The sequence below is a fragment of the Perca flavescens genome, chromosome 24 (assembly GCF_004354835.1).
Source record: "Perca flavescens isolate YP-PL-M2 chromosome 24, PFLA_1.0, whole genome shotgun sequence".
In the NCBI taxonomy this organism is placed as follows: Eukaryota; Metazoa; Chordata; class Actinopteri; order Perciformes; family Percidae; genus Perca; species Perca flavescens.
The window spans coordinates 15,724,105-15,749,645 of NC_041354.1; the positions used below are offsets into that span (position 1 = coordinate 15,724,105).

Consider the following 25,541-nt stretch of genomic DNA (forward strand, 5'->3'; position numbering starts at 1 on the left):
GTGTATATAAACTGATGCTGAAGTCGATCTCATCATCATCTGATCTGACCATCAGAGACTCGACAGACAGCCCAACTTCTCTCCTTCATCTGAGCGGTGAGACGCACACACACACACACACACACACACACACACACTTCTTGTTTGTGCAATTTTAGCTGGAGATGCAAAGAATAACCTGTTCATTTTTAAAGTCTATACATTTCGTCATACATACTTATCATGAAGTACTTAAATAAACTGTGATTTCATGGAATTATTCCGTTTAATTTGACAGATTTCTCCTGTACATTTTTTTAAAATATGAACATATCGAAAGAATTACAAATATAGACTGTGAATTTACATGTCCATGGTAAAATGTGCATTATCAGCTACATGTACTTAAGTACTCATAAAGCAGAACGGCTTCTTGAATATTTTTCATCTCACGTTTTTAAAACAGAATGTAGAAGAAGATATGATAATAATAATTAGAATTATAATTCGCTATTATATAACAGGGATTCGATTTTACGCCGACGATACAATTTCCTCACGTTGGTTTTAACAGGTAACAAATGACTGACAAATTGTTCCTTTATTTTTGATCCTAAATAAAAAGAATTAACTGAAAAAAATAGAATTAGATTTCTAAAAAACAACAAAAGAATAGAAAAAAAACATAGAAAACAGTCAAACAAGTGAAATCCAAAGTATATTACGTACTCAGCCAATTAGAAATGTCATTGCGATTAATTTTTTTGTTAACCGGTTGCAATCTTTAGCGCTCTACCAACTGCGCTACCCAGGCACCCAACAATCTTGACCCATTCATGTCCATTTTTAACCGATTCGCCATGCATCGGTACATTTCAATATTCAAAGTATTATATATTTCCTGCAGTAAATATGTTTCTCTTTCTGTGCAGTGACTTCAGTGAAACCTCCGGCCATCATGTCTCTATCAAAGGGGAAGTCACACCACCACAAGGGGCGCTACAACGGGAAGGTACTGCACCACTGACAACAAACCCATTACAATTTCAAAAAGAAGGTCCAAGGCCCTCTTCTTGCAAAAAGTTAGGAGAACCTTTATTTAGAAGGTTTTTTCATATTGAAATTGTTAGTCCGTTAACTGGGAACACAACCGTGTGCCGCTACACGTAAGTTGTTACCCACATCTATTGTTAACCCTTGTGTTGTCTTCCCGTTGACCATGCAACTTGGTCAAAATTGAAAATTACAACTTATTTGAATCAACGTTTTGGTCGCCTTTTTCGAAACTTTTGTCGCCTTTCTCGATGTTTTGTTGTTGTTTTTTTTTGTTATTTTTTGGACGTTTTTGAATTTTTTCTGACGTTTTCGTCACTTTTTTCAACGTTCTTTAATCAATTTTTTTTTCAAATGCTATAAAATTGAATAAAACCCCCAAATTCAATGAAGGCAGTGAATGATCATTTATTTTGCTTGTGAAGAGCGCTGTATGGATCCATCCACGTTACTTTGTTTTTGACAATTTGGTGGAAAGAAACCCATATTTCTGAAATAGAAAGTTTCAAAACGGGTCAAGTTTGACCCGAGGACAACTTGATGGTTAATCGATTAGTTGTTAGGTCTATAAAATGTCAGGAAATGGTTTCCCAAAGCCCAAGATGACGTCATCAAATGTCTCGTTTGGTCTCAAACTTAAAGAAATTCAGTTCACGGTCAAAGAGTTGTGAAAAAAACTAGAACATCTTCACATTTAACAAGCTGCCATCAAAGAAGGTTAACTTTAAATAATAAAAAAAACCTCAACCCAATTCATCGATGATCAAAATAGTTGGCGATTAATGTAATAGTTGGCGACTACTTGATCAATCGATTATCTTTGCCGCTCCACGTCTAACATTAGCTCCACGTTGATGGACTACAACAGGAGTGGCCAACCAGTTCAGCATAAAGAGCCACAAAAAAACACGCACCATAGCAAAAAGCCACACAACACATGCAGGTCCACATTACAACAGCAACAGTGACTTCCAGATCTAATGAAAGTTATAATACATAGCAGTTTTCATAGGTTTTTTTTTTCTTACTTAGATTGACTCAGTGGGAAACCTGACAGTCTTTGTTATCCACAATCCTTTTTAGGTCTGGTTGTACTCGGTTGTGGCCACTCTTTCACTCATTTGTCACTAGAGGGGCTTTCAGACAATCAGCAGTGAAAGGGTTAATGAGGAAGGTGATCTGTGGCTGCTTTTTTTCCTCAGGTTGCAGAATCTGTCCATAAAAAAACTCTGCTGCATTATTTTTTATTTTAAAATAATTGGCAAATGTATTGGCAGATGCATTCAAATGCTTTTTTTTTTTTTTTTTATCTGAAATGTTTCAAAAGTAAAAAAAAAAAAAAGAATCCACCAATAACACAGCCCCCAGCCACACAGTAAGAGCCTCAAAGCAGCCGGCAAAGAGCCACATACGGCTCAAGAGCCGCAGGTTCGCCACCCCTGGACTACAACATGAAATTGCTCTTACATGTATTATTATTATTCTCTTTCATTATTTCTTTCATTGTTATTTTATTATTTTTTATTTTGTGTTATTTATCTTTAGGTGTCGACCTCCAACCTTGGGCATTCCGGAGAAGATTTTCCAGAGTTTGAGCCTTTTCCTGACGCTCCCACACCCAGAGCACCTGCTGATGACGGCAGTAAGGTCCATTTCATTTATCCGTGTTTTTATCTGTCTGTGATGATGATAATAAAAACATTCTCTGATCAGTGATCAACAGCATACTAGTCTCGCTTTGCCAGACCTTCCTCCACAGCGCTGCGGAGGAGGGTCTGGATAGTCGACACAGCATTCTGGGATGAGAGAAAAATGTGCTCTGGTTTATTGGCACTTCTTTGCAACAATCACAATCGTCTTGGGCGGTGCTCTTCCCCTCGGGAAGGAACTTGTTTTGGTGGAACGTGTGTTTGATCAAAGGTTGTTTTAGTCGTGCGACAGAAAACTCAGATTGGACAGATAGTCTAGCTAGCTGTCTGGATTTACCCTGCAGAGATATTGAGGAGCAGTTAACCATAGTCCTCGTAAATCCACCGGAGTTTAGAACAAATAACAAAGAAAGCGGAAGGTAAAGGACATCCGGGGGTGGAAATAGACCAAAAGCATACAAACATGACGTACTCTCCCTTTATTCCTCCCTCTCAGCGTATCTGTCGGTGCAGATGGTCGACATGTGTCAGCAGCTGAACGAACCGCAACACAAGACGGCCTCCTACAACACCCCCAACCTGGTGGTCCGCCGCGGTCAGGAGTTCCTGGTGAGAGTCACCTTCAACCGCCCGCTGGCGCAGAGCGACGACTTCCAGCTCGAGTTCCTGATTGGTGGGTTTCAATTCAGAGATAGGACACAGATTTACAGGTTCTTCCCGTGACGTTTTTCAAAAAAAAAAAAAAAAAAGATTGTGAGTTTACCAAAAAAAGAACATTAAAAACCTGTAACGGTGAATATCATAACATTACAGAATCTTTAGACAATGTAAATCAGGCTGCTCTCAGGAACCATTGGTATATATAGCTACTAAAAGTAACGCACTGTAATTCCTATGTATTCCATGTATTTATTACCGTATGCAGCACATTGACTGCTGCTGTAGAAGACTCTGGACCACATAGGGAGGGGTTCGGGGTGGACGGTTGGGCAGGGGGAGCGGCGTTTGTGTCCCATGGAAAACCTTCACCCAGGAAACGCGTGTTCGCGTCCTGAAAATCTTTTTTCTAATCTTAACTTAGTCATTTGGTGTCTAATCTTAACTGTCGTTGCCGGCTCACGGTCACCTTTTCTTGGCTAAATTGAACCGTATAGACCGCTAAACTTAACTGTCACCTGACTGGCCGACAATCGCCGTAATTTCGTAGGGTGAAATTTGGGATAGGACGCAGATGTACAGATTTTTCATGTATCACAAAAAAATCCAAGAAAAGACAACAAAGAACAAGAACAAAACCTGTAACTGTGAACAACCATGTCATTTCCATTTTATTTTTTTTGACTTTGAAAAGTAATGCATTGTAATTCCTACATATTCCATGTATTTATTACTGTGCATCGCCAATTTTGTCCATTAAAATTGCTGTTTTTTTATTATAAGTGTCGGACTACATTATGGAAAGGATCTCTATAGAGATATACCTCTTCTAAACGAGTAAAAATATTTTTGTTTAACCAGAATCATGCTATCCCTAAACCCACCAGACTCCATTTAAAAAAGCAATACTTTCAGTGTGTATAGAGCCAACATATTTTCACATGTAAATGTAATGTAAACTGTGTTTTTGTTTCAAGCAAAACTAGAGTAGTGATGGTAGGAAAAATGGAAAGATGAACCAAAACAGCTTTTGAATTAGTTTTTTTTTTTTCCTTGTATTAAGTATATTTTAAAATGCTTAAATTACTGTTTATTTACATGGAGTCTGGTGGGTTTAGCGAACGCAATTTTGCGGATGTTTTTATGTTTAAAAAAGGATCTTACTCTTTAACAGAAAGGTTTATATCTGTAAGGATGCTTTCCATAGTGTTGTCAGACACTCAGAATCAAAAGTTGAGCTTGTCTGTGGTAAAACAAGCACTTTTGTTGACATAAATTGAAGGTGTGCGATTGCCCTATTAACTTACATTGTAGCTTGTTTCACCACTGACGACTGCAACGATTTTGCTTAATACTGGACCAATGTCAAAAGAAAGTTATTCCCATCAGTCACACAGGTTGAAAAAACAAAGTTACCCTTCAACTAGTTGTTTTGGTATCTAAACTTAACTGTCACCGCAGTTTAAACATTTTATTTTTCCAAACCAGTACCAGTAATCAAGTAGAGTACGCTTTTAAAGCTTTTTTAATGTTTTTTTTGACAGTCCATTTCTGGATTTTCATCTCCTTGTATCCTTTCCTCATCACGAACCCTCCTCCTCCTCCTCCAGGTGAAAACCCTTCAGCCAGCAGGGGCTCCCTGATGGTGGTGACCTTCAATTCCCGTCTCGGGGGCCCGTGGTCGGGTCGGATTGTGGGGCGTCAGGGTGTAACTGTGACTCTGGGCATCACGCCGACGCCAAACGCCATCGTGGGAAAGTTTCGTACGTACGTGGCCATCGTAGCGGGCACCGGCATGCAGCGAACAAAGAGGAACGCCGCTAGTGACCTGTACGTGCTGTTCAACGCCTGGTGTAAAGGTAGGAACTCCTCTCCTGTCCCCTGAGAGTCACTGTTCACATGTTTCTGTCCTGTCTAGAAAAAAGCAAAGATTAATCGATTAGATGTCAACCATTAAATGAATCACCGCTTATGTGTGGTGTGGCTTATTTTTGATATGACATTATCTAGATGTAGTGCCGGAGCAACATAAAACCTTTCAAACCTGACAACGCCACCTCCTATTGAGGGTTAGGAGGAACCCTTACTATATTAATTAGTATGTTGTGTGACCAACTCTGGTTTTCCCCTGACAGGGACAATTTACAGGAGGCAAATATTGTACAAAAATAAATTTGGTTTATTACAAAGAGTTTAAAAGATTTCCAATTAAAATGGCAATTTGACAGAATAATAAAACAATAAATTAGATGGCAGATACATGTGGTCTTACTCTCCTCAAAGTAGGAAGGTCGGGTTGGCACGCGCACACCACTCCGGGAGACAGAAAGAGGAGACAGAAGGCCCAGCACCGACAAGGACATGCACTACACGCTTATTTCTACACGATTCACTACAAAGTATCATGCAAATCACTACAAAATATCATGCAAGTCAATACAAAATCTACAGTGTCGAGGCTACATACACACCGTAACAGAGTGTCACCCAGTGCAGTCTCACCACAAGGAGGCAGTGTCTCGACACGGACCCAGCCTTGTACAGGATCAAGCTGTGAGCATACATAAATTGAGGAGAGAAACGTATGTCAAAACTTCCATAAAAAGTATATCTAAAGACCACTTGTAAATGAAATCACAAGAAAATAATCAACCAAGGAAAATAACCAAAAAGAAACAAAATGGTAAAATAACCGTAGAAAACAGTGACTGGACTGGTCCCCCTTTGAGAAAACAAACATACATTAGTGGCCAGTCACAAAGTGTCTTGCAAATAATTTATTAGCACATTAATAGTAAAATATAGGAAAAATATAGGCCTACTTTGCAAGGACACCAACTCCTATAGCACAGTTAATGCGGGAGGAGGAGTATTTTCCGGAGCTCTACAGCCACAGCAGCTCATTTGTCAGTGGTAAACTGAAACATACAAAGAAACTACAAGTTGAAAAACATTCTATAAAAGTAGCGCATGGCTTGTGGTGGCATAAGCAACACACAAAAAAAAGGTAACATTTAGCTGAAATATTAATTGCTACCACATGGCTAAAACAGCTGATAGGCATTACCAGAGCCTGTCTATGGAGAGCTGTTCACTCCCTATCTCACTCCCTATTAGCCCCATTGTACCAACCCGGAATTTTCCAGAGAGTGGAAGTTCTCCCCTTTAATAGACATTCTCTGGCATTACCGTCAATCTGCCCCAGTTCACTCCGTGAAGGACAGGAACTTGTGCCTGGCTATCAACCTAGTGGGACCAAAATCAGAAATCAACCTTAAGCTGTACTTGCTCCCTAAATTACCGCAGCCAAACCTTTTCATACCTGGAGAATCAGGAGAATTCACACAATTGCAGTGCGCTCAGTGAGAGGCAAGGGGACTAACGACTACACCTGGTGAGCTTTTTAATCACTTCCTGATTGGCAACCGGACACATGACCGCATGCACATATCAGCTGGTTTCCCACATAGACCAAACAACTAACCAATTAATTGAGAAAATAATCGACAGTTTAATCAACAATGAAATCTTAAATTGCAGCCCTAGTCCTTTCAGATAGACAGTGTTGTAATGTAACAATCCAGATAATCCAGATCTGGTCCGAACCACTTCGGACTATCTTGTGGATTTACAAGGTCAAGGTGCACTTGCACATCATCTACTTTGATACATTTGAGCTGAAAACAGAAACTGTGAGAGATTCACCAAATCTCGTGACATCAAAATAAAATCAGAAGAAATTTGTTAGACTGCAAAAAGCAGGTTTGGTGAATCATTGGTCTTAGATTGCAAGTTAGTGCATGCTCCCTTCCAGTTGGTGATGTAATGCCTGTTTGTTGCCAAGCGCCAAAACCATAGGCCAAAAACCAAAGAAGAAGAGGAGGCAGTATAATAACTGATAGCGTCATGGCGGGATGGTTTTCTTTTACTTCTAAAAATGTATAAGTATATTCATTAGAAAATGTATTTTGGTACTTAAGTACAGTAAATATAAGATACTAAGTTTATTGTGGGGTTTCAAGCGTTATTCAGGGAGATCTAGGAAAACTTTTAAGTAAGTTTATCTATTTTCACAGAGATTTATTGTCGTTTTAATTGACATTTCCTGTAAATTATGTTTAAAAATGTTTTTGAGAGAGTGAGAGCAGAAGGTTTCTTTCGGTGCCTGTTAATGTTTGTGTTAATCTGAAGGATGCAGTTTTCCTTTATGTGTTGAGAAAATTCTTCTTCTCTTTAAGCTAAATAAAGCCGTAAAAACAGCTTCATACTATAAAGACATGATGCAACACAAAACACACATACACAAAACTCTTCTTAAATCTTTCTTCAAGCAGCTTTCATGTTTCAGAGAATTGAATTTGAAAGTTTAACGTTTTGTTTCTGATAAGGGGTATTAAAAACTCTCGGTCTGTCTCTCTTTGCAGATGATGCGGTGTTTCTTGCTAATGAAGCAGAGCGGAACGAGTACGTCCTCAACGACCATGGTGTGATGTATCAGGGTGTAATTGAGGATATGGCAACCTGTGACTGGGTTTATGGACAGGTTAGTCTGGATCAACAGAGGAACACTGCCACGATAAGCCTGACAAGCCGGATATCGATGTGTGTGTCACTTGGAAAACTGTGTGTTACCGATTGTATATAACCTTTAAAAAATCCCAGTCGACTCTGATTGGTCAGCATTTACCCATCTGCTCTCTCAGAGTCTCTGCACCATCATTGCAGCCGGGGAAAGCTGTAACAACACTGTATAGCAGTACCTTTTTACCTCTTCATAGTATAGTTGTGTCTTCACAACCGTACGTTTCGAACAACACAGTTTGTAATGCGGGCTGTGTGCATTTCTCTGTGGTTTGAGTGTTTGGAACCTTGACTGCTTTATAATTAAAGAAGACATCTTACTTTATAATATAGGAACTTTAAAGAAATACAAACAACCCAGAGCATTTTTTTCCTCCTATCCCAGAATGTATCTGTGTTTTCTTACTGCAGTTTGAGCGCGGCGTTTTGGACGCCTGTATTTACATCCTGGATGCGTCTCAGATGCCGATCTGGGACCGAGGCAAAATCATGAAAATGCTCAGGATGGGATCTGCAATGGTGAGAAAAGTTTACGTGCCTGACATTTTTTTTCAGTTTTAGTTCAGCTAGCTTGGTCCAGAGTGAAATATCTCAACAGCTGTAGGATGGATTCTTAAAAAACTTGGTTCAGACATTTCTGATCACCCAGAGAATGACGCTGATGATTCCCTGACCTTTCTCTTCCCCTCAGATTAACTCTAAGGATGATAATGGCGTGTGTGTTGGGAACTGGAGTGATGACTACTCAATGGGCAGGTCCCCGTTGTCTTGGACGGGCAGCGTCCAGATCCTTCTGCAGTACGCCAATACCGGAGTCCCGGTCTGCTACGCCCAGTGCTGGGTGTTTGCTGGAGTCTTCAACACCTGTAAGAGCATGCACTGTTTCCAGGATACACTTGTCAAGCTGTCATGTCAAGACTTTCAGATAACTTTATGTGTATATGGCCTACCGGGCCAAGACCCAAAGGTTGTTTTAACAACCATATAGAGACCCAAAACAAACACAGAGGCCGCAAACAACTGCAAAGAGACAAAACTACCAAAAAACGGACTACAAAATGACTACAAAGTATTGCAAAACAACCACAAGCAGACCCAAAACAATCAAAAAGAGACAAAAAAACAATTACAAATTGACAAATGACTATAATAAGTGTCTTTTGTGTAAAATCTTTATCTGAAAAGTCACTACAACTGAAATACATGCAGTGGAGTTAAGACTACAGTATTAAATAGATTACATATAATTTGACTTCTCATATATATATATATATATATATATATATATATATATATATATATATATAATGTTTTTACTATATTTAAATGGAGCGGAGGCATGAGTGTGTTTTATGAAAATGACAAACCATTAACCTGTGATGTTTGTTGATAGCATGAAATATTTGATAATTTCAATATTTTGTATCTCTCAGTCCTACGTGCCCTCGGCATCCCGGCGAGGCCCATCACCAACATTGCTTCAGGTCACGACAGCAATGGCAACCTAAAGATCGAATTCATCCGCCTGCCTGATGGCTCGCCAGACGACAGCAACACCACGGACACCATCTGGTCAGTCATCCCTGTTGCTAGGAGACCACCAGGCCAGAAAGTAGTCCATTTGAAATGTCTCAACTTATCCTGTGCACATTTTGACAAAGTCATGATTTAAACCAGAAAGAAAGCCTCATATACTCCAATAAAATTACTCAAATTTGTACTTAAATATAATGTAAGTACTTTGGTAACTTTCCACCACACAGACACAAAATGACTACAAAGAGACGCAAAGAGACTACACAGAGATACAAAGTGACAGAAACGTACCACGAAGAGACAAAAATGATTACAGTGAGACGCAAAATAACTACAAAGTGATGCAAACGTCTACAAATCCCAAACACAAAAATATCACAGTGAGAGACAAAAGGACACCAAAGGTGTAAAACAAACATATCTAGGTGTAGAAAAGTCATCATTACAGAGGTGGCACCTCACAAGTAGCAAAAAATGGAACCCCATCCATCTATTCATCCATCTATCGTGATCCACTTATCCGGGGTTGGTTCGCGGGGGTGGTAGCACCAGCAGGGGACACCAATCTTTCCTTTACCGAGCCACATTAACTAGCTCTAACTGGGTAAAATACCTTCAATTTGTACTTAAGTGCAGTACTTGAGTACCATGTTCGTAAATATGGCGTCTTCCTGGCACTTAGATGGTCCAAATACTGCACTTTCTTTAATGTGTAAGTAAGGATATATAGGTATATATATATATATATATATATATATATATATATATATATATATATATATATATATATACTGTATATGGTTTGGCTGACTAAACACATGTACAAAAAGGTGTACTGACAGCACGTCTCTGTAGGAACTACCACTGCTGGAACGAGGTGTTCATTAGGCGCGATGACCTGCCGCCCGGCCTCGGAGGATGGCAGGCGTTGGACGCCACGCCCCAGGAGACCAGCGATGGTAGGACAGACAGACACAGACAGAGAATGACGGACGGATCAACAGATAGCTGGATGCTAAACATGATGTTTGTTTTACAGGATTTAATCGCTGTGGTCCAGCTTCAATCATCGGCATCAAGGAAGGTTTGCTCTGTCACCCGTTTGATTCAGGGTTCGTCTTCGCTGAGGTTAGGTTCTTTCTTTATTTCTTTAAAGGCCTCGTGAAGTGAAAAATGCATTTTCCCAGTGTTAAGCCTGCGTCCCTATGATAAATGCTCATGTATATTTGTTGTTGTTTTGTACCAAAGTATATATTTTGACATTATAATCATGGTCTGTTCTCTTCCTGTGAAACGTTTAGAGTTGTGATTGTTGGAAAAGTGAAAAGATGAGCCAAAACGGATTTTCATGGTTTTATTTAGTTTCTGTCAACTTTGAATGAAGTGTATTTTACTTTGCCAATTTCGCGGATGATTTTATGTTTAAAAGAAGGATTGTACTCTTCAAAGTACTCTTTAAAGGTTGACCTCCTTAGATTAATAATAATCTGAGCCTGTCAGTGGTAAAACAAGCACTTTTGTGAAGGTAAATACAAATTGCATGATTGCCCAATCAACTTACATTGTAGCTTGCTTCGCTGCTGCAGACTACAACGGTCTCGCTTAATACTGGACCAGTGTCAAAGACTGTTGTTCCCATCAGTCACTTAGACACAGAAACATAAGGTGGTGAGAAGTCCTCTGCAACAAATAACAGGCTTTCTTCCTGTGGTTCCATGTTAGCTGCTGTCACTCTGGCGGGGGAGGGTGGAGCGAAACGCCCACGCAGTGCTATTGGTTACTTTAAACGGCAATCAATATCCGAGACAAGTCCCTCCCTTTGTGTTTTTAGAAGAAACACTTAAACATGCGGAAACAAATGGCGGTCTGACTTCTGTTTCATGAGGCCTTTAAGAACAATCAGTGGAAGAAGTAATGAGATCTTATTCTCAGGGGTAGGGTAGGAAAGGGGGTATTGTGGTCAGAATGAGGGAAGCACTTTTTGCATATCTTGGAAGATTGAGATATTTCACAGATTCCATCTTTGGGATGGATCCTATTTCCTTTTTTATGTGTAAAATGAATTAATTAGTAAATTTTTCCACATCTAAAGGTTTTTCAATTGAAAGGGTATTACTTTGTGTTTTAAATGTTTAAACATTTTTTGCTTAATAAATTTCTTTTTCTTTTACTTACTTTAGCGAGATAATTAAGCAATAGCTCACGATAGTCTGAGGTATGTTGTGATTTTATCACAGCTAAGGGGTGTTGTTCGGCCTGACGCAAAGCCATTACGTATGGCAATATGAATTTATATTCCCATTCCAATATAAAATATTTTAATAACAAACGATACATTTCACAATGGAACAGGCCCTCCTGGGCTGCCTGCACATACCGAGGCAGCTGCTGTGGAACCAGGGACAGACTGACAATCTGTGCGTTCTGGAAAAGTCCAGAACAGCCGTCCAACTGACTGCCATCGGCACAAAAAAGTCTATTAAAGCGATATTAACAGCCAACAGCAGGGGGCGCAAATACAATCACTTATATGCTACGTGTAAACATAAAAATTAAGAAGAAGAGTCGGCCTACATCATTAGACGTGAGTTAATTTCACATCAGCAATACTGGTAAGTGCCAGGAGCAGGAAACATTAAAGGCTGCCTTTATCCCTATCTTAGCGAATTGCATCGTCAGCTCAACATGAGTGTGCATCATGATTATGAAAATGATCGTGCCATTTAGTGCTGTCAAACGTATTTAATCATTTCTGTTAGCTTAATTTGAAACATTAAAGGCATTAGAAATTAATCGCGGGTTGACCGCGATTTCAATTGGTTGTATATGAGAGATTGTAGTGAGCTCAGTTTTGCTGCTACGATAAAGAGGAAAACATCAGGCATGCATTGGTACCACTCTAAACGTGCTAACAAACAGGGAAGGGGGCTAAATAATTTAACCAAGTTTAACCGAAAGATCCTAGCTTGCACTTTCTGTCTGTCTTCCATCAGAGTGCAGTTTTTCCTTGTCTTTCATATTTGGTTTACTATTGTGGAACTGGTAAAGACCTGGTGGTTGTTTGTGAAAGCTTCAGAGACAACATTGATAGGGCCTAGTCATTTTCATCATTTCACAGCCTTAATATGAATCAAAAGTGTAATATGACATTGAGCAAATATTAAATAGGTTATGTAAGGGTTAATGCCCGACGAGGTGTCCATTGTCAGGTATTAATGGAGGACGGCGAGGCGTGAACCGTCCGACGCGCAGCCGAAGTCCATTACTACCTGACAATGGACACCTCGAAAGGGCATTAACCTGCTTATACCATGGTCACTTGCCAATAACATATTTTTAAAACATTAGTTCATATTTTAATTAGTTTTACAATCGAAATCTAAAGTTTATCCAAACAATAACTCTGTTTCCCTGGTTACGCCTGACAAAATCCACATTTCCTTATTGATTTAATGTAGCGCATTCATTTAGAACAGTAAACAGTCAGTTTCACCGAACTCCTTTAGTAGGTGTCCTACATCACTTTTTAATGGACACACTGCAGCCAATCAGAATCGAGTATTCACCCAGACCATGGTATAATCAATGCTAATTATTTAACACAAAGCAACCCATATTATATACATTTATATTTGAATAGTTGTATATAGTAACTAACACGCTGAGTGTAGTTTTGGTATAGGACTACAATATATCTAATCCCATGTTCAGGTTCAGCAAGTAGCCTACTTTATCTCTGAAAGTGTTGTAATACTCTGTAACTGTTTTATAATTACAAGTTAGTGTAATTTGGGGTTTCTGTAGCCAGTGACATTTCATTATTTGTATTTTATTTTCAATGCAGATGTAATGGCATTGTACATTTTTTAGTTTTTATTTGAAGGCTGACGCTTCATTAATAAGCACAACCCCAATTCTCATCATTGGTTTTGAGATGTTACTTGCTGTGAATACCTTGTCTGATAGGCTACAGTATTGTGGCATAGTATCAGGACATCCTGGCTAGTGTCTGTCGCGGATGGCCGGATGATGGGCCCATTTGGGAGAAAGTCCAGGTCTGTTTTTTAGCCCCAGTCCGTCCGTGTGTGGAAAGCTTACACTAGCAGCTAGCATAGGCTATTTTTTTGCTAACGCCAAAGATTCTCTATAACTAGCAGCGTGACATGCTGCACCAACGGTATGAAGCGCTGCACACTTCCTGTCACCTAAATTGTCATCATAACGCTGTTTCCTCCAGGTGAACAGTGACGTCATCTTCTACAAGCAAGATCGCTACGGGACTCTGACCCCGTACTGGGTGAATAAGGATTACATCGGAAAGGCTGTTTACACCAAATCTTTGGACAGCAACTCACCGAACAACATCACACAGAACTACAAGTACACTCAAGGTAACACAATGGCTAAGTTGCTAAACACATCTTGTTGTCATGTACAGGCCCTGTTCATGTTGCACAGACATTTTAATTGCATTTTGTGTCTGTTAAGAGGCACAAAGGCACTCTTTATCTTATGACCCCAAAACTGCCGTTTTAGCTGAGTGGGAGCTCTCGGCATTAGCTGTAGCAGCTCCGTGTTGCTAGCACAGATTTGGCTCATTTTTTCTGCTATCATCAGTACTCACATAGATATAGCAATCAAGATTATAGGTCCCATAACATGGTGCTCTTTGGATGCTTTTATATAGGCCTTAGGGGTCCCCTGATACTGTATCTGAAGTCTCTTTTATATAGGCCATAGTGGTCCCCTGATACTGTATCTGAAGTCTCTTTTATATAGACCTTAGTGGTCCCTTAATACTGTATCTGAAGTCTCTTTTATATAGACCTTAGTGGTCCCCTGATACTGTATCTGAAGTCTCTTTTATATAGACCTTAGTGGTCCCCTGATACTGTATCTGAAGTCTCTTTTATATAGGCCATAGTGGTCCCCTGATACTGTATCTGAAGTCTCTTTTATATAGACCTTAGTGGTCCCTTAATACTGTATCTGAAGTCTCTTTTATATAGACCTTAGTGGTCCCCTAATACTGTATCTGAAGTCTCTTTTATATAGACCTTAGTGGTCCCCTGATACTGTATCTGAAGTCTCTTTTATATAGACCTTAGTGGTCCCCTGATACTGTATCTGAAGTCTCTTTCCCGAAATTCAGCCTTGGAGCAGAATTACAGCCACTAGAGCCAGTCCCACAATGAGCTTTCCTTAGGATGTGCCATTTCTGTGTCTGTAGCTATTGAGGAGGAGAGACGTGGAGGGTGGGAGTGTGGCCTTGACCAACTGCCACTCTCTCTCTCTCATTGGTGGGCCAAATTCTCTGGCCGGGCAAAGCAGAGAAAGGGGAGGTAACCTTACTCCTTGTGATCTCATAAGGAGAAGATTCCAGATCGGCCCATCTGAGCTTTCATTTTCTCAAATATTTCTGTCCAACAGTGTCAACTCCCTCAGCAGTAGCCACTGCTGAATAGCTATGCCATTTTTTACTGTAGTTTGTCCTCTAGCTTTATCTGCAGCCCTTTAAACTCACCGCATTTTTCAGCTTCAGTCTCTTTTCTTTTCCTTTTTATCAGTGCGGGCGGTTGCAAGTAACCGCAGCAATGGCAACTTTTGCTGAGTTTTCTCCTCCATTAGCACAATATTTTCAAGTACTTTAAATGTGTGCAGCAGCTGTGTTTGTAGATACTGCGTCTTTGCTGTGACTTGATTAAAGACTTGAGGGGGTCGGGAAACGTTGGAGTCGGTGGTGAAGTGATTTCTGTCTGCAGGTAGTGAAGAGGACAACAGGACTAAGGACCGGGCAGATGCTTACAGCATGGAGATGGATCAATCCGAGCTGCCTGACACCACACTGTCTATCAGTATTAACGCCAGACAGGTAACACACCTGTGTACACGGCTGTCTTTCAGTACTGAACATTATGGGTGTCTTAATTTCAAATAAAAAATGTATCGAAATGAACTTTTTTTCGATTAACAATATCAAAGAAGGATCGGCGATTCCCTGTATTTTTTTCTCTCTCCACCCCCCGCCTACTTCGCATGTCTGGAAAGACAGACTGGACCAATAATGGACCAGTTGTTGTTCACATCAGTCTCTTAGACACAAACGCAGGAAAATAGGGTCCAGGTTGAATAGAAATTCAAAGTTGCCCTTTAAGTACAAATTTAATGTACTTGTACTCTCCTCCCTTCTCTCCAGGTCAACCTGAGTCAGGACGTCAACCTACAGGTGGATTTCCACAACCCCAGTGATGTCCCCAAAACCATCCAAGCCAACCTGGCCGGGTCCGTCATCTTCTACACCGGAGTCAAAGCCAGTCAGTTGATAAATCACAACTTCACCATCCCCGTGCCAGCCAATCAGAGTGAGCGATGTCAGAGAGGAAATAGTATTTGTGTTTATTAGAGATAACCTATGTTACAATCTGTGTGTGTGTGTGTGTGTGTGTGTGTGTTGCAGTGAAGAGTGAGATGGTGAAGATCACAGCTGATGAGTATATGCCATATTTGGGCACTCAGCGTTGCCTGCAGTTTGTCGTGACTGGACAGACTGAGGACGAATCAGTGAGCGCCCTCAAGGTGCTCAATCTGCAGATCCCGACGCTCACCGTGACGGTAAGACTCGTGTCAGGGTTGAAAATCGGCCACTTACTTTAAGATTTAGCTTGGTGTAAGGTATTTTGTTGTGTTACGTCTGTTAATTGTTAAGAAGAAGTTAGGACATAGAGCTTTTATTGTGAGGGGAAAATCAGAAGTGGTAAAATGCTGCAATGAGTAGCCGTTGACGGTGTTGTTCATTACTAAATCAGTCCCTCCAGGATTTCGCGGCCTTTTTTTGAGATTGTCGCGGTCCAAAATGCCTGATTTCGCAGGAGCTTTTGTAAAAAATTGCGATAAAAGTTGCGATGTATTTTGTATGTTTGTTGCATTGAAGTTGCGGGAGACAGTGAAAGTTGCAAAAAAGTTGCAATTTTTTTAGTTCTTTAAAAATAAAAAGGAAACATGTTTTGGGGAGAATAAAACTATCCTGGGCTGAGTTTTCCTAATAACCTTACCAAAAAGGCTCAGGATGCTGCAAATGTTGGTATAATATGAAAATGGCTGGTGAATTTAAGACAAAAAAATAATAATTTATTGAATGAATCAAATTTGAAAATATCTATCAGTGGCTTGTTGATCTTTACATTGTTAGTTAATTTCCTATCCTGGCCTGGGACTCACATTCATACAGTTTGATAAAGTACTGACTTTGACTTATCATTGCACTTACAATAACGAGCGTAGCTGTCCTCAATTTAGGTCATTGTGTCGTCTCATCTCCTTTTTCTCCTGCATCCACCGTGTGTGTGGTTTGTGTGTGTGTGTCTGTGTGTGTGTGTGTGTGTGTGCCTCAGTTGCGGAGGGAACGGAGCAGTAGCCCCACCCGCTGCAGAGAGCCGACAGCCAGGATTGAAACGGCAGCAACTTCAGCGACTTTTAAATCGTTAAAGTCTGAATCGTTGCACGTCTTGCAAAACAGTTTACCCCCGCTTTCGTAAAGAACATCTGGATACTGTTTTTCCCGGTCCTTTGCTGTAATTTTTGTAGGTAAATGTGAGACGTTGGCAGCACACATGTCTGCTGCGCATGTTGCTGCATCTTCTGAACAAAACAAGGAAGTGAATTGGCGCGATCGCGACATCGCGAACTCCTGGAGGGACTGATAAAGAGAGACGTGCAGTGCCGTCTTGGTTCCGGCATTGGACGTCCATGTTTCTTTATTTTATAGTCGAGCCAGAGTCTGGCCGATGTAATAAACCATCGGTATTAGTGCAGCGGCATTAAAACCGTAGGGACACTGGCATTCATTTTTTACAGTTGATGTTCTCAGCTTGTGTTGTTCTTTTACTACTACATCTTCTTCTGTGTTTCCAGCTGAGTGGCTCGCCTCAGGTGCAGCAGGACATGTTTGCCAACGTTACCTTCACCAACCCCTTCAACTTCGCCCTGAAGGCCTGTAGGCTGGCCATGGAAGGAGCTGGACTCATGAGCGAGAAGACACGTTTCTACGGGTACACACCCACACACACACACACACACACACACACAAAAATGTGATATAGAAGTGAAGTCAAAGCACCTCGATCGCCCCCCTGGGGACTGGCTGAAGTATAGGTCATAAGTCCCGACCCCTCTATGTTAGCGGATGGGACATCAAATCAATCAATCAATCAAAGTGCACGTCAAATACTTTTTTCTAGAGCTGCAAATGTTAATGGATTAGTTGTCAACTATTACATTAATCTGCAGCTATTCTGATAATCGATTAATCGGTTTGAGCAAAAAAATCTCCAGATTCCAGCTCCTTGAATGTGAATGTTTTCTGGTTTCATCACTGCTCTCTGTCTTTGAGTTGATGGAACATGGATCTAAAAAAACGTGCAATAAAATTTTTCCCAAAGATGGTTTCTGTCATTTTAGGTAATTCTGATCACGCTGATGTTCGTTCCAAGTGTTCATTTTTCTGATCAGTTTGGTTTTCATAAGGGCTGTCAGAATGAACACAATAATGAGTTAGTGCTCATTCCTTTGAACGCCACAGAGTTTTTGACGCAGGATTAACGCACGCTGTTGAATTCAGTATCACAAGAGGTATCGTTAATCCTTCTTTTAAGGAAACATGAAGTGGCTGTCCTAATAAGCTAAGTTAAGCTAATGCTATCTTGTGTCAGGTAAAGTATTTTTTATTTAGGTGATTAGTAATAACAAAGCCGGTCTATGGAAAGCCTTTCCACTCCCTATTCAGTCCCATTGTACCGAATTTGGTTGCAGTTCCACCAGAGTTCCACTGGGGGTGATCGCGGTCCAGTGCAAAATGAATGGGACTCTATGGCTAAATGTGTCTCTTTCGCCTGATCGTCGTTGAGAAACCTCAGATTGATTGTAGTTTTTGCAAGTTCAACATGGGTTATAGGTCGAAAGTTGAATGAACGAGTACTTGTTGAAGGGTGAGTCGTTGTTGCCCATAACACGCTAGCATTCTGCTAATGAATGCTGACTGGTCAGTGAAGGACTGATTACGATCCCGCTTGACGGCATCCGAAGCAGAACCAGAATGTCAGAGTAAATATTTCGGCGGGGTCTTTAAAACATTAGCAAACCTCTTTCTAGCACGTGTATTGACAAGGAGAGCCTTACATCTCAGCTGTGTTGTATTGACAGGGAGAGCGTTACCTGTCAGCTGTGTTGTATTGACAGGGAGAGCCTAACCTGTCAGCTGTGTTGTATTGACAGGGAGAGCCTAACCTGTCAGCTGTGTTATATTGACAGGGAGAGCCTAACCTGTCAGCTGTGTTGTATTGACAGGGAGAGCCTAACCTGTCAGCTGTGTTATATTGACAGGGAGAGCGTTACCTGTCAGCTGTGTTGTATTGACAGGGAGAGCGTTACCTGTCAGCTGTGTTGTATTGACAGGGAGAGCCTAACCTGTCAGCTGTGTTGTATTAACAGGGAGAGCCTAACTATTAGAAATTATTTGGTAATAAGCAGTCGCGTGTTATTAAAGCAGCAGCTTGGCGGCTCAAGTGGCCCGAGTGGCGAGTCAATCCCCATAGACATTTTTTTAAATTACTCACCCATTTAAATTATATTAAGGCTTAAAGTTGTGTTACTATTGACACTAAAGAAGATATTGTGGTAAGAAAACCTGCATTTTTCGTTTAACCAAGTATCCTGCATCATAAATACACAGCATTTTTAGCAAAGCAAAACGCTTAAAAATCGTTTGAAAATGTAGTGAGAAGTTATGATTTTAATTGTGGCTAGACCTCCTGCCTTGACAGAAACATGCTTTAGGAGCAGAGCTGTATAGTAACGAAGTAGAACTACTTCACTACTTTACTTAAGTACTAAAAGGCTGTATCTGTACTCTACTGGAGTGTTATTTTTTTCTCCTACTTCCACTTTTACTTGAGTAGCCTACATATTTTCGATGAGTTAAATACTTTTACTCCGATCGTTACTCGTTACTGTTGTGAATTCCTCACGCTACGGAGACCGTGTAGGTTACAGTGTGTGTACGTTAGTTACGTACGCTAATTATATAATAATAAAATAATCCCCGAGATCGCGTCGTGTTTCTTTTCATTACGGTTGCCTGTTCAGAAGTCAGAGACGATGTGAGTTTGTACTCTTTCTATTTAGCTGTTGTTGCAGCAGAGTAATCTATTTTAAAATAAAGTACTTGCAATACTTAAGTACAAAAAATGTTGAATACTTTAATATTTATTTAAGTTTATTTGAATAGGGACAAGTATGTTACATAAACTCATGTTACATACTACAACATTTTAGCCAAAGCTAATTCTCAATGTCAGTCCCTAGTGGGCCTTTACATAAAGTTCAACAATACATAGTTTAAATAAACATAATGATACAATATACTGTATGATATAACACAATAACAACAAAGCCGACAGTCAGTGGTCACATTTTTTACCTCTGATTAAAGAATCTTTAAGTTTGTGTTTGAAAAGGACCCAGTTTGACTCTCCTTTCAGTTCAGTGGGTAAACAATTCCAAGCTTTTGTGTCTTGTACAGAGAAAGCTGATTGTCCAAATGAAGTACTACATTTCGGGATCTGACAGTTCCCGTTCTGAGCTCCTCTAGTCCTTGAACCCACAGCCCTGAGAGCAACTATGCACTCACTCAAGACCTGCGGGGCTTGCTGATTTAAGCATTTATGCATCAGCTTCAACAAAGAAAAGTTAATGAAATTTGCAAAAGATAAAATGTTTAAATTCCTCAGACTAACACAGTGATGTGACCTAATGGGTTTCCTATCTAGGATTTTAACTGCTCTGTTATAAATCATTTGAATTTGCTTGACTGTGGTAACAGTAACCTGTGACCATGTGCAGATGCAGTAACTTATATGCGAGAAGATCATGGCATGCATGAAAGTGTGAGCAGCATAAAACGGTAGGTAGTCCCTGATCAATCTGAATGTATAAAGATTTGCTTTGGCTACTCGACATATTTATTTAATATGACTGTCAAATTTAAGTTGAGAGTCAAGGACAAGGCCCAGATATTTGACCTCTGAGACCTGCTGGATCTTATGCCCATCTATCCGTAAATTTAGTTCTTCTGATATGGACTTAAAATCTTGAGGCAAAGCAAATAGACAGTCTTTTTAACATTCAATGTCAGACTTGCATTTTGAAACCACACCGCCGATTTCTGCAGGTATTTTGTCAGTTCATCAGAAACTGCACATTTTTACCTTGCACATAAACCACTGCATTATCAGCGTACATCTGAAATCCTGCTGTAGGACATGAGTTTGGTAGATCATTAATATACAATGTAAAAAGCCCAAGAATGGACCCCTGCGGTACTCCTGTATTAATTTTTAAGAATGTAGACATTTAATTATTGACCACCACACACTGATCTGTCTCTGTTCAAGATATGATTTAAACCACTGTAAAGCTAATGGTGTGAAGTTAAAATTGGACAGTTTGTGGATAAGGATGTCATGATTTAAAGTGTCAAACACCTTTTTATGATCCAAAAAGACGGCACCAACAATTTCTCCCTTATCTATAGCAAATTTGAGTTGTTCCACAAAGAAGCAATTTGCCGTTTCGGTGGAGTATTGAGGACGGAAGCCAAATTGTAATGGGTGTAAAATGTTATTTGATTGTTTAAAACTTAACTGAATCTATCGCTTCAAGCACTTTGTTTAATTGATCTGTTGACGTGAAAACGAAGAGTATTGATCTATTGATTGATGTTTAGTGAACTTTAGTTGCTGTTCTACATTAACTTGTTGCACCAGTTCTTCCACTGATGAAACAAAGAACGTATTAAATTCCAGTGCTATTTGTTTACTGTCCCTAATCTGCCTGTCTCCATTTCTAAATTCATGGATGATCTTTGATTTGCCTGACGGTTTCACAATACCATTTATTTGCTTCCACATTATGAGAGGACTTCCCCTGGCTTCGGTTATTGTTGTAATGTAATACTCCGTTTTTGATTTACTTATATTTTTAATGACTCAATTTCTTAGACTTTTAAAAATATTTATATCACTAATTAGTTTGGTCTTAACCGATTTTTTAAGAAATTTAGAAAAAATCCCTTCAACCTTGTTCATTACGTCTTTACAGCAGCTATGCACATTGTTGTTTTTCCATAATTGAGCATTTAATTCATTATCAACAGCAGGAAAATCTTGCTTTAAAATAGTCAATGTATTTGAATGAGTTTTGTTTATATTTAGCAGACGTTTTTTTTGATAATTTTCGGGCGACAAGAATCATGTTATGGTCAGACAAACCAGTTAGAAAATTGTGTGATTTCAAAATCCGATCATCCTTGTTCAAAAAAAAAACTAGATCTATTTGTGTTCTTGAAGATTTTGAGGTCCTTGTGGCACCCTTAATTAGTTGGGTGAACTCAAATTTAGTCATTAAGGTTTAGAGTTTTTTCATTTTACCAGAATTAGACCAGTCTATATTAAAATCACCTAGTAGTAATACTTCCACTTAAGTGTGGTGTTTAAAGAGCACTTCTAATTCTACTCAAGTCACTTTTTTGATAGAGTAGTTGTACTTTTACTGAAGTATGGGTCTCTAGTGCTTTATACACCTCTGTTTAGGAGGCACGGCATGTCTTTCCCAAAATTGTGGCCGCATCTACGTGCGTATTGGTCTAATGAACAGCAGCGGCCAATGCAGAATCTATGTATACATACATACATACACACACACACACACACAAACACACACACACACACACATATATATATATGGCAGCGCCCGTATCAGGGATATTTTGGCTTCCCTTTTGTACAGTGAGAGTACAGTGTATATTGTTTATATACAATTGAGGTGACCCAATTGGTAAACCAAATGTTTTCATGCATAATTTTCCTCCTTGTTAATGTCTTCCTAAACTAACTTTAAAAAGGTCAAATGTGAGTATATTATGGAGAAATAAAGAGCTATGAAATGTTTATATTGACACATCAAAGCTTCACTTACATGGCAACTGTCAAAATCTTCCGTATGAGATTTTTTCCAACGGCACGCTGTAAAATAAAAATTAAAAACTACTTGAGTTTAGCAGATTTATTCTGTTTATGAAAAACCTGTTACTGTGAATGACCATACCATTTTTATTGGCCCTATCCGGAATATTCTGCCTTAACTTTTGTACAGTGGGAGGAAGTGGAGACATGTCGTCCATCTTTATGTATACAGTCTATGGTGATGACATGTTGCTGTTTGGCTCGTGTGTATTCATTCCCATACACCTGTGTGTGTTTCAGAGTCATTGAGCCTCAGGCTTCGATCTCCTGTACGGAGTCGTTCAACCCTCGGCTGGACGGAAAGCGCTGCATTGTGGCGGTGATGGACTGCAGCAACCTCTGTGAGGTAACCTCCACACCTTCCTCTATCATATTACCAGCAGTGGAATGTACCAACAATCACTCAAGTACTGTATAACTTACTGTGTTCATGTTCAGACACTCTCAGTTGGCCATATCTGGACACGGTCACACTCACACAGTCAAATATACAGCATGTACAAAACCATTTACGTGTCTAATTAGTATGCAAAAGTGACTTTGATGAGAGACAGCAATAAGAAGGCTTGGGCGAGGCTCAGGTAGCGCTATAAGTTTACATTCAGCTTTTACTGAATCATTTGAAGTTGTTGAAGCATGCCATTTCATTGTAAAGAACAGAAGTACGGGCCTGGATATGTTGACATCATTAGTCATGTTTCCATCAATGTATTTTTATGCACATTTTGAAGTATTGCATTAGAAAATGTTGATGGAAACGGAAAAAATCGATATCTATCAGATGAGGGACGGATCGGAATATGGTTCCAATCCAGCGCACTCCGTACACTTGTGGCACAAGTTGCGTATATATCCTGGGCCTCAGCCACGTCGGGTAAATTGACGAATTGGTTCAACAGCTTGAATCGTATGGCCCTGCACACCGCGTATACACAGCGGTCAACGGTTGTCTCGCTGACACTAAACGTCTCTGCCACAACCCTGTATTCTGCACAGGTGGCCAACTTGTCCAATGCTACCTCTCCCCATTTAGCCAAATAACTTAGCTTCTAAATTCTTTGATTTACTAAGCCGGTTTGCGATCTCCAACCACGCGTAACGTCAACTTGTGACGAAACTACGCTTTGCGTAAGTCTAGTTTATTCGCTCGAAACCAGTTGATGGAAACGCTTCTAATTTGCATTTTTCTTTAAAAGTTCGCTTAAAATTTGCTTGACAATTAGATGGAAACATGACAAAGTGATGTTAATTGGACGACTCGTTAGTACGAGTATTACCCCCGAAAAACCAGCAGCGCCCAAAAAGTGTTTACAGCGGGGAGATAGGAGCGTCCGAGTATGGCCAAGGGTAGCGCGTGGCTAATTCCCCGGTGTTAGCTTCCTTTAGCCGGCTCTTGTAAAGACAAAACTAAAGTAAATGGTTAAAATGATATTCCCTCAGAACACTTACACTTTAGTTTTACACAATTAAATGAAGTGGCGCTGGGGGATTTATCAGAATACAGCATAGAAAATCTGCTTAGAAATGGTGAAAATATTGGATAGGATAGAACAACACAATGTAATTTTGCTAAAACGTAAAACATCACTTTCATCATTAATTTCACTTGTTTTCATTTTCAACAAATTGTCTATCCAAATAAAATGCACATTTTCTATGTGGTCTTAAAAATGTGGATAGTCAAAACATTAATTGGTCTTTTAACAAGGGCTGGGAAGATTTTTTCACAGAACCGTATAAAAATATAGTGCAATACATTAACAATAAACTTGCCTCAAACTTCAACAAAGAAAATCTTGCTGTACACAGTTTTCAGATAATAGGAAACAGACAGTTTGACGTATATATCCATTTACCGAATGGAGAGGCAGCAAAGTGACAGTACTCTCAATCTGACAAATCAAATTTGTCAAATTGACAGCACTATAGCCCAATGGATTGGGAGGCCCAATAATATTTCAGTGGGTGCAGATGCCATCCCCCCCCCTTCCCCCTCTAGAGCGCCACTGCTGCACATAGACACAGTTCTGTTGAGTACAAATGTAAAGTACCTGTACTTTGAGTATTTTTCATTTCATGCTGCTTTGTACTTCTTCTCCACTACATCTCAGACTGAAATATACTTGCCCTGTTGTGTTGTTTTCAGATGAGGGGAGTTGCTTGCGTCGACATCACGCCCTGAGATGATTGGTTCAACAGAGCTGTGTGACCCCGCCCCTCTCCATTTCCACGATGCCTCCACCAATCACAGCAGCTTCAAAACTGAGTGGGCGGAGCCGACAAACTATGCAAACAACATCTTTGATGATTTTATTTCTTGTTTAATTTCAACTTACCCAAATCCCAGGGAATTCCCAGCTTTGATATTTTTATTTGAGGCAGGTTGGCGCGACATTTTAAAATGAGTTTAGCGAGGAAGCTCAAGGGTTAAAGGTCATATAGAGGAATAATAATACATGATTTTTAATAGCTTTATTTGACAAATAAGGATTTTGATTTTGTTCTTGGTAAAATGAGATTAATCAATGCATTTTAATCAAACGTCTCAGAGAGTCTCCCCTCAGTCTGAGGTATAAAATCTGTTTAATCATCATTTTAATGTTTTGATGAAAACAAATTGTCTTTTTTCTTTCACTGCCGAACCTTTTCTAACAATAAAACATTTTCAAAACCACTAAAGGTGTCCCAGAACATTATTTCCACAGTCAGTCAGTCAGTTACAGTTGCGGAGGAAGTACTCGGCAGTGGCAGAGCTAGAAAGACTGGTGGCATGGTAAGACGGTACACAGGAATCCCCAAATGGTTTAGGGTTACCTTTTTTTAATTATTATTTTTCATTTCCTACAGAACAGACAAACACATGAACAACAAGAACAACCACCCTCTCCCACCCCCCAACCTCCACGGTCTCGAAGAAAAGATAAGAAGTGCTGAGCTATCATTTTCTTGGTCGCGGTTGACTAGTCGCTAGCAAAATTTTCTTCTGTCTCGCAAGCAGATGCAATTTAGA

At 39.9% G+C, this 25,541-nt stretch overlaps 1 protein-coding gene and 1 long non-coding RNA gene across 3 annotated transcripts; one reads left to right on the forward strand and one right to left on the reverse strand.

Annotated features, from left to right (window-relative positions):
* LOC114550697 (coagulation factor XIII A chain) lies at positions 1-25,173 on the forward strand. The gene is made up of 18 exons (XM_028571468.1): positions 1-96; positions 912-991; positions 2,578-2,674; positions 3,178-3,354; positions 4,949-5,197; positions 7,763-7,881; positions 8,331-8,438; positions 8,611-8,785; positions 9,353-9,491; positions 10,311-10,414; positions 10,495-10,583; positions 13,693-13,846; positions 15,218-15,327; positions 15,652-15,817; positions 15,913-16,067; positions 17,367-17,503; positions 22,772-22,877; positions 24,678-25,173. The coding sequence occupies exons 1-18, from the start codon at positions 15-17 to the stop codon at positions 24,711-24,713; spliced, it is 2,283 nt and encodes a 760-aa protein (XP_028427269.1). The 5' UTR covers positions 1-14; the 3' UTR covers positions 24,714-25,173.
* Positions 4,546-6,744, reverse strand: LOC114550742 (uncharacterized). Of its 2 annotated transcripts, XR_003691728.1 has the most exons (6): positions 6,661-6,744; positions 6,528-6,584; positions 6,161-6,256; positions 6,032-6,060; positions 5,841-5,889; positions 4,546-5,252 (listed from the first exon to the last, which is right to left on the reverse strand). It is a non-coding gene; the product is annotated as an uncharacterized LOC114550742 (long non-coding RNA). The 2 variants fall into 2 exon arrangements; XR_003691729.1 differs by lacking the exon at positions 5,841-5,889.
* Positions 25,174-25,541: the final 368 nt, after the last annotated feature.

Excerpts from the sequence above, each read along its gene's own strand:
- LOC114550697 (XM_028571468.1), top strand. The coding sequence starts at position 15 with ATGCTGAAGTCGATCTCATCATCATCTGATCTGACCATCAGAGACTCG. Across the intron at positions 8,439-8,610 it reads TCAGGATGGGATCTGCAATG|ATTAACTCTAAGGATGATAA; the intron begins GTGAGAAAAGTT and ends TCTTCCCCTCAG. Across the intron at positions 15,328-15,651 it reads TCAGTATTAACGCCAGACAG|GTCAACCTGAGTCAGGACGT; the intron begins GTAACACACCTG and ends CCTTCTCTCCAG.